This window comes from Diospyros lotus, chromosome 1 (genome assembly GCF_014633365.1).
Source record: "Diospyros lotus cultivar Yz01 chromosome 1, ASM1463336v1, whole genome shotgun sequence".
NCBI lineage: Eukaryota > Viridiplantae > Streptophyta > Magnoliopsida > Ericales > Ebenaceae > Diospyros > Diospyros lotus.
Window position 1 is genome coordinate 38,591,991 of NC_068338.1, and position 27,460 is coordinate 38,619,450.

The window sequence follows — 27,460 nt, forward strand, 5'->3', positions numbered from 1 at the left end:
TCTGTGACCCCATCGCGGATTCACAACGCACCGTCGACGGCCTAATCGGAACTTCATTTTCGGGAAACCCTACTAAATATTTCCTCTCTCTCTCTCTCTCCACCCCTAGGGTTTATCTATCTGTCAACCAATACTACAAACCTAACTCCTTTTCTATGTAGAGGAAGACTAGGTTGCATAAACTCTGAACTCGAATTCCAAGTGGCGAGAAGATGACCAAGGTATACGGCACCGGAGTGTTCGACTTCAAGCGCCATCGCGTTGCGGAGTACCCGGTGGTCGATGGCGGTGCTGCCGCGCAGCAGGTCCCCGAGAAGTCGCCGGAGTCGCAGATGGGGTCGCCTCTGCCCAACTCCATCACTCTGCTCGAGATCCAGCGCGACCGCCTTACTAAAATTGCTGTGGCCAATTGGTCCAAGGCTGGGAGCGGGGAGGCCCCGAAGAAGCCCTTCAGTCCGGAACTGGTGAAGGAGATTTACGATACGGAGTTGCTGGTGAAGGGCGGCCGGAAGCCCGTCCCCCTTCAGAGGGTGATGATCTTGGAGGTGAGCCAGTACCTTGAGAATTACCTGTGGCCCAATTTCGATCCCGAGGCGGCCACGTTTGAGCACGTGATGTCGATGATACTCATGATCAATGAGAAGGTAATTTGATTTTTCTGAGGCAGTTTTCCTGGATTACTTCGTTTCTGTTTTTCGGGCTGGGAGGACTTGCCGGGAAGTGTGAGAAATCTAAGGAAAATGAATTTATGTTACATAATGCGATCTAGTTCTGCAATGAAAGGTCAAACCCTGGTAAAAAAGATGAATTCTCTTGAATTTGGGTTCTGCTTGGTTACTGAGAGAACTAATATGACGGGAAGGAGGTTTTGGGCTCTTACATTCAATGCAATTTTGATTCACCAAAAACACATGAAATGGAGTGTAAAATAGTTTTTAAGAAATATTCCTTCTCCTTTGCTTTATAGTGCTGGGAAACAAAAAATAAGAACTATCTGTTGTTTTATTAAATGAGAATGCAGCTAAACTACATTGAATATCTATTCTAATTCAGTTGGGATTACATGTTGAACAGGTTTCTGAATATAAAAGGAACTTGAAAGTTCAAACTAATTATATGTTCTTTCTGGAAAACCAAGTGTTGTTTGTAGCATGCTCTAGTTGTGGTCCTGGTGGAGAAGATAGATAAAAAGGAAGTCAAGTGCTAAAAGCACTTATTGAAAGAGCCCGAAGAATTTTTAAAAGTTCTATTCAAGTTTGAATGCTCAAGATTATACTTTTTTTTCTCATCAATAAAAGTAGAGAATGAAAATGCATCCACACTATTATACTCATTGTTAACTAATTTGAAACCTGCAGTTTAGGGAGAATGTAGCTGCTTGGATTTGCTTTTATGAAAGGAAAGACATGTTCAAGGCATTTCTTGAGAGGGTTCTTCGGCTTAAGGAGGTATGTGTTCCTTGTCTCTTGGACACATTAACTTGAGGTTTCTGATATCCATTTTTTTGGGGTTTAGTAATATTAGTAGCTCTGGATGTTTTTGAAATTGGTTAAAGTTTGAAGTAGATATTAATGAAATAAAAAATATGAAATGATTTAACATTTTGTGAATTAGATTGTAGAAAAAACATAATCATTTTATATAGTCATAATCCAATGGAATTATCTGTTGAAAGGATTTTTTTTTTTTTTCCCTGTAAATATCCTTTGAAGTGTTTAACCTGCAAGGAAGTGCATTTTCTAGAAATGGACTTATGTTTGAATTGTAGACTCTTGATTTTCTGTGTTTCTGTATTTCTTCTTGTTATGACACTTAAAACAATCTTGTACTAGGCACACTTTAATGGATTTCTTTTGCTATATTTAGGTTTTTGGCCTTTCCCAATTTTTATCTCGAAGGTAATAATCACCCACGGGGTTGTGCCTTTTATCTTGATCTCAAATCTTACTTTTTTGCATTTTGTGCTAGTTGAGCACATAATCTTAAAAAGGGCTGTTATAAGCAATTTTGTTTAGTTCTTTCTTGTTTATATCCTTAAAAATTCCCATAAGCTATGGAGGATGTCATGGTCCAAGGGTTTAGCCTAGGACTAAAATGGAAATTGGAAGGATCCGATACCGTTGAAGTTAAGAACAGAATCTAGAAGGAAAATTGAAGAAGAATAGGGAGAGAAAATTAGAGAGAATTGAGGGAGAATGGCAGAAGAATGAGGGAGAGAGATTAGAGAGAAATTGTAGAGAGAAATATTGAGATTTCAAATATCATTCAACATGTCCATCACCTCCATTTACAGCAGCCTTATATAGGCATTTTAGTCTCCTAACAGCTTTGCACATGCAGCCATTTGCACCTAACTAATTGCTAAAATATCCAAAACAAATAATACCCTTTATTGCTCATAGGGTCACGACAATTCCCCCCTCCTTAAGAAAGTTCTTGTCCCCAAGAACTTGTAACAAGTAGCCATAGCTCTTCATCCAATTCCAGCCTTTTCCATCTGGTTCATCCTTCTTTCCTTCTTCCTCCTTCTAGGCTTCTTCTTCTTCGTTATTAGGTTTACAAGATCAAATCCAAGCATAAATTGGCCCAGAATTTTAGTAGGAAAAACTTCATCACCGTCCAATACAAGTAAGAAGGGCAGATCTACAGCCATTGTTGCTGTTACTATATCCCCATCCAACCCACAGCCATGTTTTGCTGCAGAACTATCAACAGCAACCTCAAAATGCAGCAATGGAGGTTTGTATTCTTTCCTTGAATACTCATACCAAGGCTGTTTGTGAGCATTAACATCAGGAGATGCTGCAACTTCACTTCCAGCCAACGATTGTTCAATGATTGACACCTGGCCAAGTGTCTTAGCACTAGTAAGAGTGCTTGAGAGGCTGTCAATTGATTGAGTGTCATCCTCCAATCCCTTTTCCTCACTTTTTTCTTCTTTCGGCTTCTCCATTTTAAGAAACTCCTCTTTGTTGAAAGTTCCATGATAGTCATCAAAGTATTCGGCGAGAAAACTGTAATGATACTCCTTAGATAGTATCATTGCAAACTCTTGCAACTTCTCGCGGAACATTTGACCAAATTCCTTGCACTCTTCATGAATCCCATTGCTTGTTCGTTTGTCCCTGTTTTTGCCCATTGAAAATGCAGTCTTCTTTGGTTGCCATTGAGGCTCCCTTTCAGTTGAAAATGAAGCATTCTTGAGTTGCAATTGAGACTCCATAGAACTCCTTCGTGCACTACTCCTCCTGGCCAAAATCTCATTGGCTGGAAAAGCAATAGGCCAAGAAACAGCATCTCTTTCCATCCTAATTACCTTCTGTAACTGCCTCACCCAATCATCTCTAAAATTGATCCAATAAGTGGCAAATTGCAGCCATTGTTATGCTTCAAGACCAAATCTATTGTAGCAGCAGAAAAAATTGCACACTTACAGCAATTTGACCAGCCTTCTAAAGTTGCATAGGGCTACCGAATATTTTGTCTCACTTACTGCAATAATACCCAATATTTGCTGGAATCACCGTTGGAAACACCGCCCTGCTGCGCCTTCGCAATCTCCTGGTCTTGAATCTAGTTTTGCTCTGAATTGGCTCTGCAGAATGGTCGGAATCTCCTTCGGATCAAGGTGGAAGGCTTGTTGTAACACCCAGACCTATTCTGCCACTTTCGTCTCCTCAATCCAAATCAAATAGTTGAACCCCCACAGAAATTAATGGCGGCTCTTCTCAACCCAATCACCGTTCAAGGTTGCATGCGCCAAATCAACAATTGCAATGGATAGCGGCAGCGAACCCCCCTCAGTCGCTTCACCAACACGAGTTGGAAGGCAACCAAAATCGTAGCACACAGCTGCACCTGTAGGAAACTTATCGGTCTAGTTGGACTGGTCTTCCGGTTTGGTCGCAACTCGTTGGGCCGTCCGCTCCACCTCCGACAGACTCACACTCGCCTTGGACAAATCGCAACTCTCTGGGTCGTTCGCTTCACCTTTGGTCACCCACTCCAGTCACGACCTTCTGGGCCGAGGTTGAATTCGTGTATCGCTGAAGTCGCCCGGCCTTGTTTCGTCGCTGCAATCGCTGGAATTCACAACTTCTTATTATCTAATCGGCTCAGTTCGGCCTCTTACAAGGAACTGCACTCTGTGACGCCTTCCAATTCGGATCGCCTGGCCTGCTCGTTTGCAATTCTGAGCCGAAGCTTTCTTTGCTCCGCTTCGCCTTTCGAATTCAGTCACTGCTTCTTCCCAAATCTACTACCAATGGCTATCGGAATGACCGGAACAGAATTCAGTTCGCTTCCCTTGAAACTCGTACCTCTGTAATTGATCGACTCAATTGTTCGATCAATTCTACTACCGCTTTATGGAAACGCCTACTGCATTTGTTCGGTTCCACAATCTTTCGCCAAAGTCGAGGTGTTGGCCTAAACTGCCTGCACTCGCCTAATGCTACTGGATTCCATAGTTGCCTTCTAATTTCGAGAATCAACAAGGAAAATTGCTGAGAAACGGTGGCTCTGATACCAATTTGTCATGGTCCAAAGGTTTAGCCTAGGACTAAAATGGAAATCGGAAGGATCCGATATCGTTGAAGTTAAGAACATAATCTAGAAGGAAAATTGAAGAAGAATAGGGAGAGAAAATTAGAGAGAATTGAGGGAGAATGGCAGAAGAACGAGGGAGAGAGATTAGAGAGAAATTGTAGAGAGAAATATTGAGATTTCAAATATCATTCAACATGTCCATCACCTCCATTTACAGCAGTCTTATATAGGCATTTTAGTCTCCTAATAGCCTTGCACATGCAGCCATGTGCACCTAACTAATTGCTAAAATATCCAAACCAAATAATACCCTTTATTGCTCATAGGGTCATGACAGAGGAGTTTTGGTAGGTGAAACCTAGGAAGATTGGATACCATAGGATTATGCTTTGATGAGATCAATTTGAAGAAATGTTAGGAAGTAGTATAACTTTGGAATGGCCAACCTCACCTAGTGGGTTTAGAGCTTGAATCTTGATATGCTGCTGTGGAATAATTTATAGAAGTTTACCCTTATAGAATTATATTACCATGATCTCCTTTCACCATTCAGGTGGGATGGGATTATACATAAAAATAACCCATAACATATGGTGTATGGTTTCCTTTCCCATTAAGTGTGTAAATTATTGTAAGATTGTACATAAACATATGTAACTACATGTAGAAATATTTGCTCTCTCAAGGAACAAAAGACTGACACACTTTTATTTTAAGCAATTATGGGCTTGTTTGGTTATGGTTTTTCTGTTTTCATTGTCTTCAAAATTGAAAATTTTGAAAATACATCTGTTTCGTGTAGTTTTTATTTTGTATTCTAATATTTTTTGAAGTATTAAAATATGTCTTTGTTGTTTCCCAAAATTGGAGTGTTTTGAAATAGTCTTTGAAAGATGTAAAAATCTCTCTTTGCTGTTTGCAAGATTGGAGTGCTTTGAGGTCAATCTTAGAAGAGTAATTTTTTGAAATCACTCTTTATTTTATTTGGTTGCAGAACTAAAAAATAGTTTTTTGAACCATAACCGAACAGACCATATATTTTCAATTTTGTCAACTTATTGCTGAACAACCAATTTAGAAGTTTAATAGCTTACTGAATATTCAACATATCATGTGGTTGTAGGGAAGAAGCTTAAGTATTGCTGAGAAGACAAATTACCTGGTTTTCATGATTAATGCCTTTCAGGTATGGTTATTTTGTAGGTTACCTTGAATGACACGTAGTTCCATTCTTAAAATCATTCATTTTCTTCTTTGATATGTTCTCTAGCACTTAAACTTCTGTGTGCATTTAACATTCCTATTATCAATTCAATGGCTTCAAGATGGGTCTATGATGTTTGGTTCTTATGTGGGGGAGGGAGAGAGAGAACCATGGTGGCCGGCCACTGCCGCTGCATGTGGTATTTTCTGTATGTTGACTGTAAAGAGAGATCCGAAGAAGAGAGAGAAAAGGAAATTATTGATGAGGTGTCAATTAGTTGCCACCTGAAGTAAGCACTTTCTTCATGCCACATCATTATTTTGACAGTCAAAATTAGCTGTTTGTAACAGCGTTCTACAATTGAAACAAAAAGATAAGTTTGGTGTGTGAACTGAAAACTAAAAGTTAGTTCTAGAATTGAAACTAGGCTGAAGTTTTTTTTTTTTTTATATATATAATTTATCTTTTGTTATTTAACTGCAAATGGAGTAATCCAGTAGTAGCCTTGTGTTCTTTGTAAGGTAATTATATTAACATTTATTAATTTGTAGCTTGCTAGACATGAGGCTACGGTATCGGTTTGCTGCCAGTTCTTCTGTCATATTATATTTCCAGTAATTATATAGAATTTTGGGCATCCACTTGCTTATTTCTCTAAATCTGCTTAAGTGGTTAATTACTTTAAGAGACCCAAGTCTCCACCTTTCTTATTTTTTTGGGATTGAAAAGTCTTTGTCATTTTTTTAATCAGTGCATATAAATGCATATGAATGAGTAAATGAGAATTTCAGAAAAAAAGTGCATATTTCTCACTTGAAACAAACTTTCTTTTTTGAAATTTGTGCCTTTTCTCCTTAGATTCTGAGTTTCAACATGTTACAAGTTTCATGAGTAGTTTATTAGGTTGATGCAATTGGATTCACATTTTTCCTGTGATGAAGTTGGCCGAAACCATCTCCAGCCCGGTGTAGATCCATTTTTTGCTCTCTCTCTCTCTCTCTCAACGAGAGCAATAACCCATAAACAATCTGCACTAGGGAGGCACACATAAATCTCTGTGCCCAAAGAGAGGTTTGAATCTTGGTGGCATGGGAGGCCGCTATGGCCTCTTACCACCAGGCCAAACTTGGGGGGTTAAGTTGAAATGTTCTTTTTTTAATTATGTGCTGTACTATTTCTGAAGGCGATGGGAATCTATTGGGAATAGAATTTGCCATGAGTTCTGGACTTACATATTCAGTGATCGCCATGTAGTGGTTAATCGTAATTCCGTTCATTTGTTGCTGTCATTGTTATGCTCCATGTTCTTTCACCTCTATGCCTTAAAATTAATTGCAAACTTGATATAAATTCTATATTAAATTGTAAGGACAAGAATGTTTCTCCCAATTGTCAATGTGGAGCAGTGCATACAGTATTATTACAATAAGACAAAGAACAACAACATATCAAGCCTTTATCCACTATATGGGATCAGCTACATGATTCTAGCTTGCCAGACTGATATAGAAGACAGTTCAACAACAACAACAAAAAAAATCTCTTCCGTCCTTCATTTTGATTGCATTTACTAATGAACTTATTGTGGATTTGTAGTTACCCTAGATTATTTTTTAATTCTTGAGGAACTTTCATGACAGAGCTTGGAAGATGAGATAGTGAGTAGAAACATTTTAAGATTAGCGAGTTTGCAGTGCTGGCATAGTTTATCATATGGTCGTTTCCAGGTAAGTTTTTAAGTGGTGCATTGTTCTATCTGAACAAGAAGTTTCTATTTTATCAGACCTTTTTTTTAGTTTTGACTTACTTCCTTCCCTGAAGTATAGATGGAGCTTTCCGTGAATCGTGATCTCCTGAAGAAATGGAAAAGGATCACTAGAAAAGCTAAGGAAGCAACCAAACGGGGAGAGCTCTTCGATCCCTCAGTATTGGTTGAAGTGACATTTGTGAGAAATCTCATTCAAGAGTTTCTGGAGGTGCATATTCCCAATTAAGCTTGTCTTAACCTGTTACTTTCAGTAGTAAGATCTGGCAACTTATTATTGTGTCTTTTCTCATTTTCCCGAGCAGATACTTGATTTGAAGGTTTTTCCAAAAAAACATGACAACGAGGATGGAATGTTTGCTCTTAATGGTTTTGATGGAGTCGATGATGCTTGCATATTGTACTGTGAGAGGTTTATGGAATTTCTTATAGATCTCTTGAGTCAACTCCCAACTCGGAGGTACTGATACATTCTGCAAACATTTGTTTCCCATTCTGTGCTAGTCTCCTAATCCTGAGTTTGATGTTTGCATTTCCTCTTCATTTCAAGCTTTGAATGTTCAGATGTGACTTTAATTGCTTCAACCAGCAAAATGTAGAAAGTTTCTAATAGTTTCCTTTATACTTGTATTCATGTTGGCACAGGTTTTTAAAGCCTCTTGTTGCTGATGTAGCTGTTGTCTCCAAATGTCATTTAAGTGCCCTATACAGGCATGAGAAGGGGAAACTGTTTGCTCAACTGGTTGACTTGCTCCAGTTTTATGAAGGCTTTGAGATTGATGATCGTTTAGGGAGACAAATGACCGATGATGAGGTGCTTCAATCTCATTATGACCGCCTCCAGGCTTTTCAGCTTCTTGCATTTAAGAAGATTCCCAAGGTACAGTATCTTCCATATAATTCCAAGATCTACTGCTTTCTTGCAAAAATTTCATGGTTTTTTTGGGGGCTTATGGCTTGTGATTATTGTTTTTTATTATTGTCTTGGCTTGATAATGCTTCAACTATTTTTTCCTTTGTATTTGTAGTTGCGTGAACTTGCATTGGCAAATATTGGGGCAATTAACAGGCGCTCTGATCTTTCAAAGAAACTTTCTGTACTTTCTCCAGAAGAGCTAAGGGACCTAGTCTGCTGCCAGGTTGGTAGGATGATTGGTTAAGTGTGGCATTATGTGGTGTTCTGGTGTTAAGACTTCATTAATTTTCTATCAACGCATTTAGTATTGTCGAATATTTTTATGGCTCATTGAGAAGTTCATTTCGAATTATCAGTGGCTGGATATCCACTTCTCTCTGAAATACAAATCTTGTTCCTTTCTTTTTGGTTTGCTAATACATTCATAAAATCTTCAAGCTGGATATATAATCTTATTCCTTAAAAACCAAATTTGTAAGGAAGGATTAATAAGTTTGTATACACTCATCGTCTTTCTTGTTTGTTGACAGTTATGGGTTCTACATCTTTGAAGTTGATAATGGCACATGGTGCTTTTACTTGGTGAATCAGAAAAAATCAGGGCATAGGCAGGAGTGGGATTTATAGCTCATTGTAGAGGTTTACAGTCTGTTTAATGTGACAACTTTACATGCACATGCTTGCAGAGTTAAGAAGCAAATAATTTAATCAATGGGACAAATAAAAGAACCTAGGTCTTTTTTCTCTGTTTATCTGGCCCCTATTTTTCTTTGTATTGAGGGGAATCAGAATACTGTTTTTTTTTTGAGTGTGACATTCATCTCATGTGTGGCCAGAATTCTAGAGATAATAGTGACTGTGATGGAGTAAGGAATAGCTGAATGCAGTAACACAGGTTAAGGTAAAACTGATGTGTTTGTTAACCCATGTCTGAGGTGAAAGGAAACAGAGGACAAACAACGTTAAATGAAGAAAGACAAAGAAAATAAATGGATTGTATTGCAGAGAATTACAATAATGATGAGGACAAGAACAGCAACAACAACAATTTTAATTGCAGAGTATTCATCACTGCTTTCGCTTAACCTGAGTGCATTATTTATGTTTCCCATGAATATCATACATACTAATTTAGTTGACATTCTCTTTTTGGTCCTTCAGCTCAAACTGGTGTCAAAAGATGATCCATGGTCAGAAAGAGTTGATTTTCTTGTTGAAGTTATGGTTTCTTTTTTTGAGAAACAGAGATCGCAGAAGGAGGCCATAAACGCTCTTCCACTTTACCCAAATGAGCAGATAATGTGGGATGAAAGCCTTGTTCCAAGCATCAACTACACTGGGGAAGGCTGTCTAGCACTCCCAAAACTTAATTTACAGTTTCTGACTCTTCATGATTATCTGCTTAGAAATTTCAACCTTTTCCGCCTCGAGTCAACGTATGAGATCCGGGAGGATATCCAAGAAGCTGTGCCGCATCTCCTTGCTCATATTGATAATGAGGGAGAGACTGGTTTCCGTGGTTGGTCTAGAATGGCTGTGCCAATTAAAGAATTTAAGATTAGTGAGGTAAAGCAGCCAAATATTGGAGAGGTGAAGCCATCATCTGTGACAGCAGAAGTTACTTTCAGCATTTCTAGTTACAAGACTCAAATACGATCTGAATGGAATGCCCTTAAAGAACATGATGTTCTCTTTCTACTATCTATTCGCCCTACATTTGAGCCCCTAAGTGCAGACGAATCTGCAAAAGCAACTGTCCCTCAGAAACTTGGTCTTCAATATGTACGTGGTTGTGAAATTATTGAGATCCGAGACGAGGAGGGAACCCTCATGAATGATTTCACTGGGAGAATTAAAAGGGATGAATGGAAGCCTGCGAAAGGTGATCTGAGAACTGTAACTATTGCTCTTGATACCGCTCAATACCATATGGATGTCACTGATATAGCAGAGAAAGGAGCAGAAGATGTTTATGGTAACTTCAATGTACTCATGAGGAGGAAACCCAAGGAAAATAATTTCAAAGCCATTTTAGAATCCATAAGAGATTTGATGAATGAAACTTGTATAGTTCCTGATTGGTTGCATGATATATTTTTGGGGTATGGTAACCCTTCTGCAGCACAGTGGACGAATATGCCAGATCTCCTAGATACAGTTGATTTCAAAGATACCTTCCTTGATGCTGACCATGTCACAGAGAGTTTCCCAGATTATCAGGTTGGTATTATCTTTTCCGTATTATAGTTTGGTGTGTAAAAATTTTGGAGTTAGGCTAGCTCTATCACTCTGTAGTTTTTTGGCTTCATGTTATATGACTAAAGGTTTTTTCCTGTTTGTCTAGGTTTGTTTTATAAATTCCGATGGCACAGAAAACTTGCAGCCAAATCCCCCTTTTCGAATTGCGCTTCCAAGGAATCTGAAAGGGAATGCTCAGGCCCTTCCTGGCAATGAAAAGTCTTCTGTAACTTCAGTTAACGATACTAATATGGTGGATGCCAGTACTGAGAGGGAAAAACTTATTGTTGAGGCTTATGTTCCTCCTGACCCAGGTCCATATCCACAGGATCAGCCAAAGCAGAATTCAGTCAGATTTACACCAATACAGGTACTTGACAACTCTTCTCGATGCAGTAAGTTACTGGAAGGTTTATTTTTCTTGCTATGTTTTTCCCCCTTCGCTAGCTTCTTGTTCTCTTTGGAGTGTTTACTTCTTGGAATTGGATCTTGCACCCAATTTATTTCAAAACAAACTTCATTTGATTGATTTAGTCTTACACTTAGTTTGGTTCTTGACAAATTCATTTGGGAGATTTTTTTGAATTCTCTTTGTTGCTTCAACTGAACTCAACTTTGGGCTTCTGGTGTTTGATTCAACAAAAATATTACAGTTTTTTGTTTTATATTTTTTTGTAATCTCCCAAACTGAATATATGGAATATATGTTTAGTATTTTAATATAATGTGTAGATAATGTTATGGTAAAATTGGCAGATCAAATCATACTAAGAAAAGACCAATTTAGATGTCTTGGATCAATCATCCAAAAATATGGGAAGTTTAATGAGTATTTTACCATAGAATTAAGGCATGATGGTTAAATTGGAAAAGTGCATTTGGTGTTTTACGTGATAGTAATATATTTCACTAAAGCTAAAAGAAAAATTTTATAAAACAGTTATAAGATGAGCATTGTTGTATGGCACAAAATATTGGGCAAAGTACCAACATGTGCAAATTATGAAAGTAACTGAGATGAGGATGCTTAAATAGATGTGTGGTCATCCAAGATAAGATAAAATTAGAAATGGGGTAATTTGTAATAAGTTGGAGTGGCTCTTTGTCACGGACCTAGGGTTCGTGATAGGTTAGAAGAGGAATTGGGGAAGAACAAGAAGAAAGGAAGGGGAGATTGAAGAGAATTAGGGAGAAAATTAAGAGAAATGAGGGAGAGCAGAATAGAGAGAAATGAGAGAGAGAATTGGAGAGAGAGAAAGTAGTGATTCAATATTAATTTTCAGCATACCCAACAAACCAATAGCAGTAGCCTTATATAGGCATTACAAGCTCAATAACGGCCTAGCACATGCACCCCATGTGTTTCTAAAATATCTCCTAACTATTATTATAATACTATTACTATATTGCCCTTTACTTACTACTTGGGTCATGACACTCCTATTAAACATAAGTGTGGGGGACGTGATGAAGATAGTTTGGTTATGTGAGAAGTTGGGCAGTAGATGTTCCTGTGACAAGATTTGATAGAATGCAACAAGTAGTTGAAAAAGAGGTAGATGAAGGACGCGGGGGGGGGGGACAAGTAGTTGAAAAAGAGGTAGATGAAGACCCCGGGGGGGGGGGGGGACTGCAATGGAAGATACTTAGGTCTGATTTTAAGTATATGGCCTTACAAAAGATAAAATAATGGATAGACATGAATGGAAAGCTAGAACTCATGTAACCAACTCTACATAATGGATAAAAACTTGATATGTTGTCTTCTATTGTAATCTCTCAGCAGAAAAAAATTGCTTATGGCCTTTTCTTCCTGCAAGTTAGTTTTGAAATAAGCGCACCAAATATCCTATGCATGCTTAAAAGATATTTACATGAGTTATATTCACTACTTGAGGCAGATTAGCTTAAATATTGATTTGTTTATTGCACATCTAATTTTGGATCATTATATCTTCTGAATGTCCCATTTAAACTAAGTCCCCAAACAAAATGATGAAACAAAGATGAATAAAGTCTTTTATATACACACACACACACACACACACACAATACTCATTTAGAGAGAAAGTGAACCTAAGCAGTATGCAATATATTATTTTATTGGCAGATTGGAAGAGAACTGATCCTTAAGCACTAGAGGATCTCATGAAGCTATATTTTTAATTACCTCGTTGTTGAGGGTTCTTTGAAGGTTTTGGAGGATGTAATAGACTTTGAACTGGGGTTGGTGCGCAAAAAGTTTTGTATTCTTTAGTAGAGTACATAGTTCTGAAGGGCAATAGGCGCATCGAGGCACAAAGGGTCCTGGAGCTTGAGGTGCGAGGCGCACCTTTTAGAAAAAAAACTTAAAATATTGTAAAATCATAAACAACTATCAAATTATCAATAATAATACATGTATATCATTCATGATTCATCATCTTCAAATTTTAAATTGATAACATCAAAGTTGATTCATTCATCATGCAAATTCTAAACTAGAAACATCATCAAAGTTCAAACTCAAACAAGTACCAATCATCATGCAAAGTTCTAAACAAAACACTACAAGTCCACAATCAATAAACACTACAAGTTCACAATCAATAAAGAAGTTTTAATCAATCATCATCAAGAAGATTATCAACATCAAGGTCAATATCTTCATCATCCCCTTCAATTACCCTTTCATCTTCTTCTTCCTCTCCCAATTTTTCTCCATCTTCCAAGTCTTCATCATCTTCGGTCTGTGTCTCACTTTCCTCCTCCTCTTCAATCTCCTAAGTTACTCACCGCTTTGAAGTCGAAGCCGAAGTTGAACCCGATTGTGATCGAGTTTGTTTAATTCTAAATTGATAACTAGGCTCTCCAACTCCTGCAGCTACAACGACATTACTCCATGTCAACCCATCTCCAACGTCATCTGGAAAAACAATTTCATCATCTTTATCATTCTTCTCATCAAGCTTTTCAGTCAACTATTCATTGCTTTCATCAATGTGGCTCAATATAATAGGGTCAATGGTATCACACATTTGATCTTGACGCCTCAATACTCTATTGTATTTCACAAACACCAAGTTGTTTCAATAAAGTTGATCAAGCCTGTTTCTTTGTTTAGTATGAAGCTACAACAATTTATGCAAAAACATACTAAGAATAAGCTATATGAAACAAACTAACTACTAATAAAAATTGTAAGTGTTATATGTACAATGCACTTACATTTTCAAATACACTCCAATTACGTTCACATCTAGATGAACTACAAGTCAAGTTAAGAATTTTAATTGCAAAATTTTGCAACGTGGGTGTTGACATTCCATATGAAGCCCACCATCAGTTGTCCAATAAAATTCATGAGTTAATTATTATCTATTATCTAGAATGATTATATATATAATGTAATATATACATGTGTATACCTGGTGATTTCTCAGCTCTCTTTCTAATAGCCATATAGTTTCCAAAGAACCCATCTGCCTTGTTATACATTGAAAGCTCAGCATCAATTTGGTCTTGAACCTTTACATCTTGATTTAACTTTCTAATTCATTCATATAAGCCAGTCATGATCTCTAGATCTATACGTTCAGCCTTGTAGAAATATTCTGGATTCAAGTACCAACCAATAGTGTGTAGGGGGCGATGAAGTTGAATATCCCATCGATTATCAATGATCTGAAAAATCGGTGCATACTTCTTTTCATCCCCATTAAAAGAGTTAGCAATTGCTTCTTTGGCCCTATCCATGGCCTCATATATGTATCCCATAGTTGGCTTCTTACCATCCACTAAGTGCAGTACACGCACTAATGGACTAGCCACCTTTAAAGCATATACAACATTGTTCCAAAATGAAGGCATCAAAATCTCTCTTACAACCTTTTTAGCCCCCGCTTCTTTTACCCACTTGCTTGTCATCCACTCCCCAGAGGTAAACATCCTTCTAAGGTTGCTTTTCAGGCTATGCATTGTGCCCAAAGTGATAAAGGTAGTTGCAAACCATGTTTTTGCAGGCCTCAACAATTCTTTCTTGTCAGTAAACATTTTGAGCATGTTTACTAGACTCAAATAAGTATAGATGTAGCTATTCACCATAACAGTTCTCTCAAATGTCTTCTTCATATTAGACAATTTGAAAATATCTTTCAACATTAAATCCAAGCACTGCGCTGCACATGGTGTCTTCTTCATATTAGGCAATTTGAAAATATCTTTCAACATTAAATCCAAGCACTACGCTGCACATGGTGTGTCCAAAACAACGTAAGATATTTTGCCTCCAAAAATCTTCTTATTATTATTTAGAGTGAAATTAACAAGGTATTAGTAAATAATAAATATTCAAATTGTTCTATTTATAAACATAATACAAATTACAAAAATGAATTTCATACCTGCTAAAACATTGTTTGAAGCACTATCGGTGACCACTTGCACCATATTTCTTACTCTAATCTTTTCCACACATTTACTTAATAATTAAAATATCTTTTTCCCAGTCTTTGAATAGCTGGAACCATCAACAGACTCCAAAAATATACTTCCTTTAGGAGAATTGACTAAAAAGTTTATTAATGTCCTTTCCCTCTTGTCTTTCCAGTCATCTGACAAAATGGAACATCCATATTTGGCCCATGTCTCTTCATTATCTTTTATCATTGTACAAGTGGCTTCCACCTCTTGTTTGAGAAGGGGAACCCTGATTTCATGGGAACTAGGCGGCTTCACACCCGGACCATACTGACCAACTGTTTCTACAAAGACTTTAAAACTGTCATATGTCACTACATTAAATGGAATGCCTACATCATACATCCATCGTGCAAAGCTTCTACAAACTCGAGCTCTTAACTCTGTTTTTGCAAAATCATTCTCACCCAACCTTGTTTGCCTTCCTTTGCTCTTGCTTTTCAACACAGTAACTTCTGGGTCTTTAGAAAAACATCAAGTTGTCACGATCTTGGGTATTATAGGGGCAAAGCTGTAATTGAGTAACAATTATAGTTAGGGGTATCTTTGTAATTTGGTTACAACACATGGGTGTTGTTATTCTGTTATTTCCCTTTTTGTCTTGTAGCTTAGTTGGTTAAAGAGTTTTGTTTGGTAGCTAAGTGAGGCTATATATATATTGCCTTAGCTGTAGGAAGGGGATATGCAAGAAATGAGTAAATGAATATCTGATTCTCTCTACAATTTCTCTCTTCTCTCTCTCGTTCTTCACTGTTACATTCTTTCTCTCCCTAATTCTATTCAATCTCCTTCTTCATTTCTTCTCAGTTTCTTCCCCAATTCCTCTCTAACCTATTACGAACCCTAGGTTCGTGATAAATGGTATCAGAGCAGTCAATCCTTGGCTGTGGATTTGATTCCAGTTGATTGAAACTCCCAGACGAGCAGAGCCTTATCATCCTCGGCTGTGATTCTGTTGCAGCTCCAATTTGAAGACTAATCCGATTGGGGCTCAGCAGTGTGCTGCTCATTTGGTTCGAAAGGTGATTTCGACCAGAGCCAACCGTTCCTCAGTTGTAAATTCAATCGTTCTTGTAAGAGAGTTGGTCGATTTGGTCGGCTATAATTTCCGTTGTCGATTCATAGCGGGGCCCATCATCGATCAGTACAGAGGAGCGTTCGCGATTGGAGTTGGTCGATAGACGAGCATACTTGAGCGTCGTGAACAGACAACACTCACTGTTGGTGAGGAAGTCCGCCGAAGACGGTTGGGTGAGACAAGGGTGCTGATTCTGGCGAGAAAAGAAGGTGCGAAGTGGAAGCGAGTGGGGGTAGTCGTTGAATATCAGCAAACGCACACAGAGCTTGGGTAATCTTGAATCCGTTGTAATCTTGTGTGGAGGGTGATCACTGCAAGAGGCTGACGGCTCGCGGCTAAGACTCCAATCTTGTCCAGAATTGAAGGCGAGCAAGCCAGGAGGATTCGCGATTGGGGCTTGTGGTCGGTGATTGGGTTACGACCAGATCGAAGGGCGATTCCGACCCAAACGATGAAGTTTCCGACCGGTGCATTGCTGGTACTGCCACTTTGATTGGTCAGTGATTTCGACCCAGACGGTAAGAAGCGAATCTGGGTGACTTCTTGAACCCATTGTAGTTGCTACCAGATTTCGGAAATACCAGACGAGAGCAGTTCCTTGGCCGTCGACTCCTTCTGCTTGAGTGCCTTCTTCGGTTGCTTCACCCTTCTTCCTCCATTACCGAAACGAGAGCAAAGCAGCCAAACCAACTCTCAAACGAGCTCTCGACGGTTTATTCATTTGACCATGTACTAGAGCTAGTTCAACAAGGAGTGCTGTTGTGACGCTCCAGACTTGAAGGCGAAGCCAACCCAAATATCTGCAGATTCCGTTTTGAGGCGAATTAAGTCTGGGCGACTTCTTGAAGCAGTGGGTGAGGTGGCATTCATTAGCCGTAAGCCACAGAAGCGGATTATAGGTTGCCAACTGCTTTGAGTAGATTTTTGGTTGAATCTCAGAATCGATTCCGATGACTCCCCGTGGGATTGATCAAACAGAGATTCAAGGAGATTTCTAAGAATTCAAAGAACTCGTCGGAAGCCACAACAGATTCTCGGATCCAATTTATTCTCGGGGCCACTAAAGTGTGAAGTAGGTGTTTGACGGTGATCGGGTAATAGCAGCTCTTGGTTGTGGTTTTGATTTGAGTGGAAGGTAGAGAAATCAGTTTTTGTAATTAAAGGTCCAAGTCTTGAAGAGGAAGACGGACAGCTGAGCCGAACCGATTCAATCAAGTTCTGAAAGTATTTGCACAGCAGAAACTTGAGATTTGGAGCAGCTGGGAGTGGATTGTGGAAGGCGAATTTGGAGGGGTGACTCTTGGCTGTGAATTCCGGCGCTCTTTATGGCGGTAGTTCCAATCAAATCCTAGGCTGCTAGTAAGGTAAACAAAGGTTAATTTTGGCTTGAATTTTGGGATAATTTGTTTGAAGAAGAGCAATATGTATATAGCTCCTTGGTCTTCAAAGTATGCTGATTGTGAAAAATCAGCTAAGGGGAGCAGTGTATGTAGGAGAGCATGGGAGCCTCAATTGCAGCAGAAAAATCCTTCATTTTCAGTTGAAATGGGGTTTCAATTGCAGCCGAAGGATGCTGCATTTTCAATGGAATGTCCTGCTCGTGAAGCCTTGGGAAGTAGCGCACGAAGGAATCCAATGGAGTCTCAATCGCAGCAGAAGGGTGCTGTATTTTCAGGGGGACGACCTGATCATAAGGCCATTGGTGGCAGTGCATACATGGAGCAGATGGGCCCTAAATTGCAGCAAAATAATGCTTCATTTTCAGCTGGAATGGAGCTTCAATGGCAGCCAAAGAATGCTGCATTTTCAGTTGACTAGAAGCATCAAATTTGGGAAAAGAAGTTTGAGAATGAGACTAGCCGAAGGGACAAAGGAACCAACAGAGGGTTTGATGAAGAGTGTAAGGAATTCGGTCGAATGTTTCGCGAGAAGTTGCAAGAGTTTGCGATGGTACTATCTAAGGAGTATCATTACAGTTTTCCCGTCGAATACTTTGATGACTATCATGAGAGTTTTAATAAGGAGGAGTTTCTTAAAATGGAGAAGCCAAAGAAGAACAACATTGTTGAAAGTAAATCCTTGGTGTACTCCAGCTACCAACAAGTAAAAGTATTTCCACTTGAGGAGGCCCCTACTAAAGATATGGAAGAGTCTAAACGTATTGCTCCCTTGGTCTTGGCTATGGAGAGGGCTGAGGAGTGCATGGAAGAAGAGATTGGGGAGGAGGAAGTGGAGGATGGCACTCAATTAGTTGTCAACTTCTCAAGCACTGCCACTAGAGCTAAGACTCCTGATGCCATTGATCTCTTGAAACAACAGAATAAGGAGCCTAAAGAGAAGGAACAAAGGATTGCACTGGACACCTTGCTTGGAACATCTCACATGTATGTCATTGGCACGGGCACACAAGACAAAGCAAAGGTAACATTGCAGCGGGAAGAGTTGGAGGATGGGGTTGTAGGACTGATGGCGCATTTGGAACCATTTTTGATAGTACTAAGGAAGAGGCGGATGGCTGAAATTGGTGTGGCAACAAGACATAATATTGTTGATGAGGAGAAAGAAAAGAGAAGGCAAAAGAAAAGGAAAAAACAAGATAAGAAGAAGGAAAAGCGAAGAAGAAATCGCTGGGTGAAGAGGGGCATTGGATAAAGAAGCAACGGCTAACGACTAGGTGGTAATAAGTTTCTTGGGGACAAGAAACATTTCAAGGGGGGGAAAATTGTCACGATCTTGGGTATTATAGGGGCAAAGCCGTAATTGAGTAACAATTATAGTTAGGGGGTATCTTTGTAATTTGGTTACAGCACATGGGTGTTGTTATTATGTTATTTCCCTTTTTGTCTTGTAGCTTAGTTGGTTAGAGAGTTTTGTTTGGTAGCTAAGTGAAGCTATATATATATTGCCTCAGCTGTAGGAAAGGAATATGCAAGAAATGAGTAAATGAGTAAATGAAGTTATTTCCCTTTTTGTCTTGTAGCTTAGTTGGTTAGAGAGTTTTGTTTGGTAGCTAAGTGAAGCTATATATATATTGCCTCAGCTGTAGGAAGGGAATATGCAAGAAATGAGTAAATGAATATCTGATTCTCTCTACAATTTCTCTCTCTCTCGTTCTTCACTGTTACATTCTTTCTCTCCCTAATTCTATTCAATCTTCCTCTTCATTTCTTCTCAGTTTCTTCCCCAATTCCTCTTGTAACCTATCACGAACCCTAGGTTCATGACACAAGTGGACCCTTTTGTGTTGGCCATTTAACACTACCAGTATCGTTTCCACTTCCGGTAGATATATTGGGTCTTTTTCTACTTTGTGGCAGCTCCTCCTCATCATCATACTCTTCACCAAATTGAAAATCATCATCTAATAGTGCCGTATTTCACTCATCCGTGTCATTCTTCTTCTTTTGCATGTACTCTCCAATCTCTTGTTTTACTGATGGAGGACATTTTGGACAAGCTTTAGTATTCCTAAAACCACCCACAAGATGTTGTTTCGCCCGAAATATGCCACCTTTCGTTACTTTACGACAAAATTTACATGTGGTGGTATTTCTGTCATTAGGATTAGCTTCAAAGTAATTCCATGCCAAGTTAGTTTTGGAAGTTGTCGACGACATTGACTGGGCTGCTGCAACACAATTCCAACTTTCACAAAATTCTCTAATCAACAAGAGAACAACAGCCATATAAAGAGAGAGCAGCAACCAGCAAGAGAAATTAAGCTAGTAGGCAAGAAATAATCAAATAAAACAAGTAAAGAACTCACGAGAGCAGGTTGGAACTGAGAAGAGGGGAGGCTGGAACTGAGAACGGCAGCTGGTTTCGGTGGGCAGTGGGCTCCTTGACAGCTTGAAGAGTAGAGGAGAAGAAGAGAGAAGAAGAGCATGAGTTGTGAGCTGCGAGCAAAGGAGAAGAGAGGAGAGGAAGAGAGGAGAAGAGCCTGAGTTGTGTGCTACGAGCAGAGGAGAAGAGAGGAGAGGAAGAGAGGAGGCGGGCGCGGCTTGACAGCAATGAGGAGAGGAAGATCAGGCCGATCGGCAGCTGGCGCTAGAGAAGATGGGAGTTTTGGCGGCTGGACAACTTGAGGAGGGTGTTTCCAGCAACTGGCTTGAAGGTCGAAAGGAGAGGGAGAAGATGGGAGTGACGTCGGACTTGGGAGGAAGATGGGATGGGAGTGACGAGCCTCGACTTGGGCTGCCCAGGTTTTAAATAAAATCTAGGTTTCATGAGACATGCCTCATGCCCCGGCGCCTCGCCATGCAAGGCGAGGGCCTCCCGGAAAACGCGTTGTCTTGGCCTAGTTGAGGAGCCGAACTGGCGCCTAGGCGCGCCTTTAAAATCTATGGTAGAGTATGATTTAGAAGGTGTTTGTGGTGCATTGGCAGAGGGATGCCAAGCCGACTGGTAATTACTGGGGGGCTTCAAGGGAGGGAGAGTGGCAGTTACTAGAGAGTAGTAGTTGGATTTCTTACTCTGATGCAGGATAGACTAGATTTTTTATGTACTGAGGTTTGGTTTTATCTCAATACTAAAAAACCCTTATTTTTTGTGCAGAGGTCAGGCCAAAGCATTGATATCCAAGGTACCTGGATAGTTGATCCTGGCTTGACGCTCTGACATGGTTGATTATGGAAGTTTTGGTGGTAGTGGCACCTTAAATTCAGAAGTATGGGTATGTGGGCATTGTGAAGGGCATCCAACATTCTGGATGGATTCTCTCTCTTGTGATTGGTTAAGACCAAGTTTCCTCAAGTGAAGAGGAACAAGGCCTTGCAAAACCTGTAGCTGTGCCAATCAATTCACATGTTATAGAATTCTTGTGTGAAGGGTGACCTAGGCACAACCCAGTCTATGTTGTTGAAGTGTCTAGTTGTTAGAGATCAGCAATACCTTAAGGACTTCAACTTAACATAGGTAGGGCTACATAGTGTCAGATTCCTGATCTGATAAGCGAGTTCTCGATTGATTGAGAAAGGCGAGAGAAAGAGAGGAGGAAGGATTGAGAGAATTAGAGGGAAAGAGAGAATGAGAATTGAGAGGGAAATTAATTTCCAGATTTCATTCAACATAGGGGTGAAGGCGTAGATCAGTTGTTTTTATACTGATCTATGTCCTAACTGGGTGCCAAAAGCGGTTATGCCCTCTCCACTTGCTTAACAACTTGCCCGACTTGTTGGAACATTCCTCCAGCTATGTTCATCCGTGGCCTTTATTTACACAGGCCTCAGCCCACTAAATCAACGCCTGCAGCCTATTATATTGGCCCAATACTCAACTAACATGACACATAGTTGCAGGTTTTGTCTCCACATAGAGGAGAAAGTATATCATGAGGCGATCACCTGGACAGATAGCTTCATAGGTTGGGTTTTGGTGTTTCCGTGATTGTCACTGATGGAGAGCTCCCTGTTGGAGGGCAATAATAGCGAGCAAAGGCTTGGATGGAGTGTTAATTTGTCAAGCTGTGCAGTGAGCATCTTTGTAATGAGTGGATGATATGGAACATGTATGGAGAGTTCCATCAGCTGAACCAGGGAGATGCCTCGAGCATCCTTCATCCTTATAAAAATTGCTCACAGGTAGGCCATTGATATTTCAAGGGACTGTAGAGATTTATGTGCCACCTCATGAGGCTGGCACACAAAGAGAAACACATGTAGGGCTCTTTGGGAGGAGAGGTTATGAAGATTCACTTGCCAACTCAACAAGCATTGTTTTGGAGATGTGTGCCATGACAAGGTCAATCCTCAGATTGAGAGATTGTGGAGATCCAGATGGCTGACAACTTGACATAGAGGTGATCTGGCATGCCCACTTGGAGTGCATATGTGCACCCACACTAATGAACTGACAACAGCAGTTGTGAATGCTAATGTGAAATCTCTGAAGAATATGAATAAGCATTGACATTAGTTACCTAGAGAAGATTCATCTGCTTGCATTTGAAGTTTAAATGTGTAATTCTTGGGTCTAAATGCTTATTAAGCTTATGTGTTGCAACCTCCTCTATACAAATGAGGTATGAGCAGGATCATGTACCCGCACCTAATTCTAGTGCCCAAACAACACATGGTCTCTGCTAACATTCATAATTTGTATTTGCTTATTTATTTATTGTAAATTGGTGTGTGAAAACTAGGTTTATATGTTTTTATGTATAGAATAGAGTTTTATGCAGTACTCAACATGCAATATGCTTACCAACTTGTCCTATCGCAAGTATCAAGTGTCCTATTGCTTAGGCATATGTTCTTAATTCCTACAAAAGTACCTGGTGAAACTGATGTAATTTGTTTCAGATTCATTTGTCAGTGGTGTTATTTATGGTTTACAATTTTGCCTTTATGGGATGTGCTCATTTTTGCCTCCTGGTTATGCAGGTTGGAGCAATAACCTCAGGTATTCAGCCTGGATTAACTATGGTTGTTGGTCCACCTGGTACAGGGAAGACTGATACAGCTGTGCAAATCCTTAATGTACTTTACCATAACTGTCCATCTCAGAGAACACTGATAATTACTCATTCCAATCAGGCTCTGAATGATATTTTTGAAAAGATAATGCAGGTATAAGCTTTTCTTGAAGTTGGTCAACATTTTCTTTTTGGATTTTTATGAGTAAGGACAGGAGGGTAATTTTAGTTCCACTCCAACAATTGTGCAATGTAGTACTCTATGAGTTGCTTTTTATTAATATATGTCAGTTGATCTTTACAGAGGGATGTTCCTGCTCGCTATCTTCTTCGGCTTGGTCAAGGTGAACAAGAATTAGCAACTGATCTTGACTTTAGTCGACAAGGTCGTGTGAATGCTATGCTTGTTCGACGATTAGAACTGCTCAGTGAAGTAGAGAGGCTTGCTAGATCTCTCCAGCTTCCTGAGGATGTAGGTTACACTTGTGAAACTGCTGGATACTTTTGGTTGCTTCATGTCTACTCAAGGTGGGAGCAATTCTTAGCTGCTTCTGCAGAGAATCAAGATAAACCAACATTTGTTCAGGACCGATTTCCTTTTAAGGAATTCTTCTCCAATACACCTCAGCCAGTGTTTTCGGGCCAGTCATTTGAGAAAGACATGCGAGCTGCTAAGGGTTGCTTTCGGCATCTTAAAACAATGTTTCAAGAACTTGAAGAGTGTAGGGCATTTGAATTGCTCAAGTCAACTGTTGATCGATCAAATTACCTGATGACTAAACAAGCCAAGATTGTGGCAATGACTTGCACTCATGCGGCTCTAAAACGGAAGGATTTTCTCCAGTTTGGGTTCAAATATGACAACCTGTTAATGGAAGAAAGTGCCCAAATTTTAGAGATTGAAACATTCATTCCCATGTTGCTCCAGAGGCAGGAAGATGGTTATGCGCGTCTTAAACGCTGCATATTGATTGGTGATCATCACCAGTTGCCTCCTGTTGTGAAGAATATGGCTTTCCAAAAGTACAGTCACATGGATCAGAGTCTATTCACAAGGTTTGTTCGTCTTGGGATTCCTTACATTGAGCTCAATGCCCAAGGTAGAGCTAGGCCAAGTATAGCCAGACTTTACAATTGGCGGTATAGAGATTTGGGTGATCTTCCATATGTGAAAAAAGAAGCTATTTTCCATAGAGCAAATGCTGGATTCTCTTATGAATATCAGCTTGTGGATGTTCCTGACTACCTTGGCAGAGGGGAGACTGCTCCTTCTCCTTGGTTTTACCAAAATGTGGGGGAGGCTGAATATGTTGTTAGTGTCTATATGTACATGCGTTTATTAGGATACCCTGCAAATAGGATATCCATCTTGACAACTTATAATGGACAGAAACTTCTGATCCGGGATGTTATTGCCAGACGATGTCTTCCATACAACTTCATTGGCCCACCCAACAAAGTAAGTAATCTTACGTCTATTATCCTCTTATTCTCAGAAATTTTGTTAAAATGTCCAGAGGGAAGTTCCTCTAGTCTTTCAATATGAATTTTTCTGAGAATTTGTAACTCCATCTTGTCAAGAAGTTATCTGTTCATCTATAATGCTTCGGTGACACCAAGGGGGAAAAAAGTAGCACACTTATTCTATATTAACTCACCAAAAACTTCACCAAGAGCAAGTTCCTCTAAAACTTTATTTAAATAGGGAAATTTAGCAAATGTGATCCTCATAACTTTGTGGCTATTATCCACTTTTTCCTTTATCTCTTCTCTCACACTTAGCAAAATATTTTTAGGCATCCATGCATACAAACATGTACATGTGTATGCACATATGTATAATATGTGATTTTATACAATTTGCTCTCCAATGGTTTCATGCTGCTGATTGGGGAAGAGCTCGGTGGACACTGGCATTATGGAACAAATTAAACACAAAGATAAACCAATTTGGGAACCTCTTATGCAAGGGTTGAATACTAAACACTAAAATAACAAGAATTAGAAGATCAAGACCAAAGCATTAATATGACTTCCATCGGCAACAACCATTGCCATGATGAAGATGAGGTGACCTTTATTAAACCAAATGTCTGCTTTATTTGCATTTGGTGATGAAATATTCACGTGCAAACTTTGATCAAACCTCAAAGATGGTGCCATTGGTATTGGCAGATGGCTATTGCGACCTGAAAATACCAAGGGGACACACCACCACAAGAATGGTTTCTAGTTTTCTTTTCAAAAATTTTGATGTCTATTTAATATCTTTTGTTGTTGTCCTCATGTTTTCAGAATGTTTCTAAGGTTTTCTGCTTCCAATTTAGTTGAAATTGTCCACAAGAATAACTTTTCGATCCTTATCTGATGGACCTTTGACCTAATTATGACAATCCAAATATTTTGGGATACACTGGTTACTAGATGTTGGCAAACAAATAATATTCTGAATCGTTAAGAGGTTTGGAAAATAGTAAGATAATCTTTGTTGGGAACCGTTAAGTGGCATAGTGCCATGATTTGATCCCATTCTACACCCCCATGGTGGTGCTGGGAAGTTGAAACTTCCCAATCTATGTTGTTTTTGAAACTTGGTGTTTTCTTATCGTATGAATTTGCAATTGCTTTTGTTGATGTTATGTTTTGCTACAATTTTGTAGGTTGCCACAGTTGATAAGTTCCAAGGTCAGCAAAATGATATTATCTTGTTATCTCTTGTGCGCACTCGGTTTGTGGGCCACCTTCGTGATGTTAGAAGGTTGGTTGTTGCCATGTCTCGTGCTCGACTTGGGCTTTATGTTTTTTGTCGCCGTTCTCTTTTTGAACAGTGCTATGAACTTCAGCCCACTTTTCAACTACTCCTTCAACGACCTGATCACCTAGCCCTAAATATGAACGAGGTTGCACCATTTACAGACCGTAATGTTGAGGACACATTACCAATGCATCTTGTCAGTGGTCTTGAAGAGATGGAGAGCATTGTCAATTATAAAATTTATCAGGTATTATTCTTTAACCTACTGTAAGGCATTACATTTATGTAACAAAATTCATTTTTCACCCACATAAATATGCTAAGATACATTAGTGGGGAAGAGAGGATAAATTTTGTTATGATTTCGATGGTTGTGATTTAGCTGTTAGTTGATACTATGCTTCTGCTGGACAAGGCTTAGTAGGACGCCTGTAGCTTTCTGCATTCAATAAATTTAATGCCTTTTTTATTCTTTTATGTCTCTAAGAATCTTGGGAATAGCAAGCCAGTTGATTGAGGTGTTTTGGTACCAGCAGTTGTGTCCCAACATTGCTTCTTGATAATCAGGGTTGACTTCCATTGGCCTTCATTCCTCTTTTGACTTTTAATAATATCAGCAAGAGGATGAACTTGAAGTGATTTTGATAGAAAATGGAGAAGAAAATTGAATTGGCTGCCAAATGGCTTGCTGAGTTTGACTTTGTTTTGTATGATCTTTTGCACAATCTAGAGGTTAACTAAGTTGACGGTTTGTTAAGTGAGGTGAATAACTAATTGGTTTTATTCTGCTGTCAACCAAGGCTTTGAGAATCTTTATGAAGTGGATTTTGTTGTGGAACCCAAGTTCTGAGTTCGAAATGAATGCAAATCTGTACTTTATTATTGAAGGCATGACGGAAAATGTCCAAACATCTTAGTTACTGTTTTAAATGTTTTGACTATAGTGAATTCATGCCTTGCGTGTTTTGATAGGCCCTATTGCATTTGGTTGGTTTTATTTATTTTGATACCTCCCCCCCATAACTTACACTGACACAAGTGATATTGCATTACAAGCTGGGTTTTGATGTCGAGTAGTAATAGAAATATTTTTTTTTTTCTTTATCTCAGGCCCAAATGATGAGCCGTCAGTTCGATCAGTTTTCTGCATACCCCGGGCATGTACCTTCAATGGGTGCCACGGAGCAAAATGGTCTGCAGAATTTGGAGTCTGGGATCACTTCGTTGGAATCTGGTACGCCTTTGTCGGATGGTGCACGTGAAAATATTCCACCTGAAGACCAGATGGAAAATACTCCACCTGAAGGCAGGTCAGCTGGAAGTACACAGACGGAACCTCTTGCAAATGAACATGGAGAAGATCAAACCAAGAGCCTTTCAAATGGAGAAGCTGATACAGGAACTTCAAACAGTGATAAACATGCTGTGGCACTTGAAAGTAGTTCAAATGAAGATAGCAAAATGGAAGAGTAAAGGATGAATGATCAATTGGATGTGAGCTAGGACCTGTATCCCAATTCATCTATGTCAACTCCAACATCATCTGTTGGACGCCTGTTCCAAATCAGCAGCCCAACTGCTGAGATCATTCATGCGTAACTAGTACATTGGCATCACCTGCGTCTGCGTCAACGATCAAGGAGGTTCTCGGTCAAAAAGCATGACAAACTATGTGCAAGGGCCTAGAGCCACGAAAGCTTCAAATCTATGAAAATTGCAAGCCATGCCATTCCTGTCCTATCCATACTGCATTGAGATTATTGGCCAGGAGCATGATCTGGCTGCTTCGCCTAGCCACGTCATTGATGAATTTTTCTCTAGAAACTCCTTTTCCTTTACTCCCCTTTTTGTACATCGGCGGCAGGCAGGCAGGCGAGAATGTAACAGCAGAGGTGTACAGAACATGTAGACACTGCTTTATGTGCTTATTTTAAATCTTGAAATTCTGAGAAACGGAAGCTGGCCTTTTGGGGTGTAATACATATTGCATTCACAGTAGGCGGCCTTGGGTTGGCCTTTCATCACAAACCTAGTTTATTCAGTTTTACGAGCATGCAGTCAGGTTCTACACCCTTTTAATCAATCA

General features: G+C 39.5%; 1 protein-coding gene across 1 annotated transcript; it reads left to right on the forward strand.

Moving 5' to 3' along the window:
- On the forward strand, positions 1 to 27,327 carry LOC127794949 (uncharacterized). The gene is made up of 14 exons (XM_052326288.1): positions 1 to 644; positions 1,359 to 1,448; positions 5,672 to 5,734; positions 7,393 to 7,479; positions 7,579 to 7,728; positions 7,823 to 7,977; positions 8,163 to 8,397; positions 8,546 to 8,656; positions 9,595 to 10,653; positions 10,778 to 11,041; positions 22,588 to 22,773; positions 22,924 to 24,078; positions 25,280 to 25,621; positions 26,485 to 27,327. The coding sequence occupies exons 1-14, from the start codon at positions 213 to 215 to the stop codon at positions 26,845 to 26,847; spliced, it is 4,692 nt and encodes a 1,563-aa protein (XP_052182248.1). The 5' UTR covers positions 1 to 212; the 3' UTR covers positions 26,848 to 27,327.
- The last annotated feature ends 133 nt before the right edge of the window (positions 27,328 to 27,460 follow it).

Bases quoted from the DNA above. Each gene is read 5' to 3' on its own strand.
- LOC127794949 (XM_052326288.1), top strand. From the start codon at position 213: ATGACCAAGGTATACGGCACCGGAGTGTTCGACTTCAAGCGCCATCGC. The intron at 8,657-9,594 runs GTTGGTAGGATG...TTGGTCCTTCAG, and splicing joins GGGACCTAGTCTGCTGCCAG to CTCAAACTGGTGTCAAAAGA. The intron at 24,079-25,279 runs GTAAGTAATCTT...ACAATTTTGTAG, and splicing joins TCATTGGCCCACCCAACAAA to GTTGCCACAGTTGATAAGTT.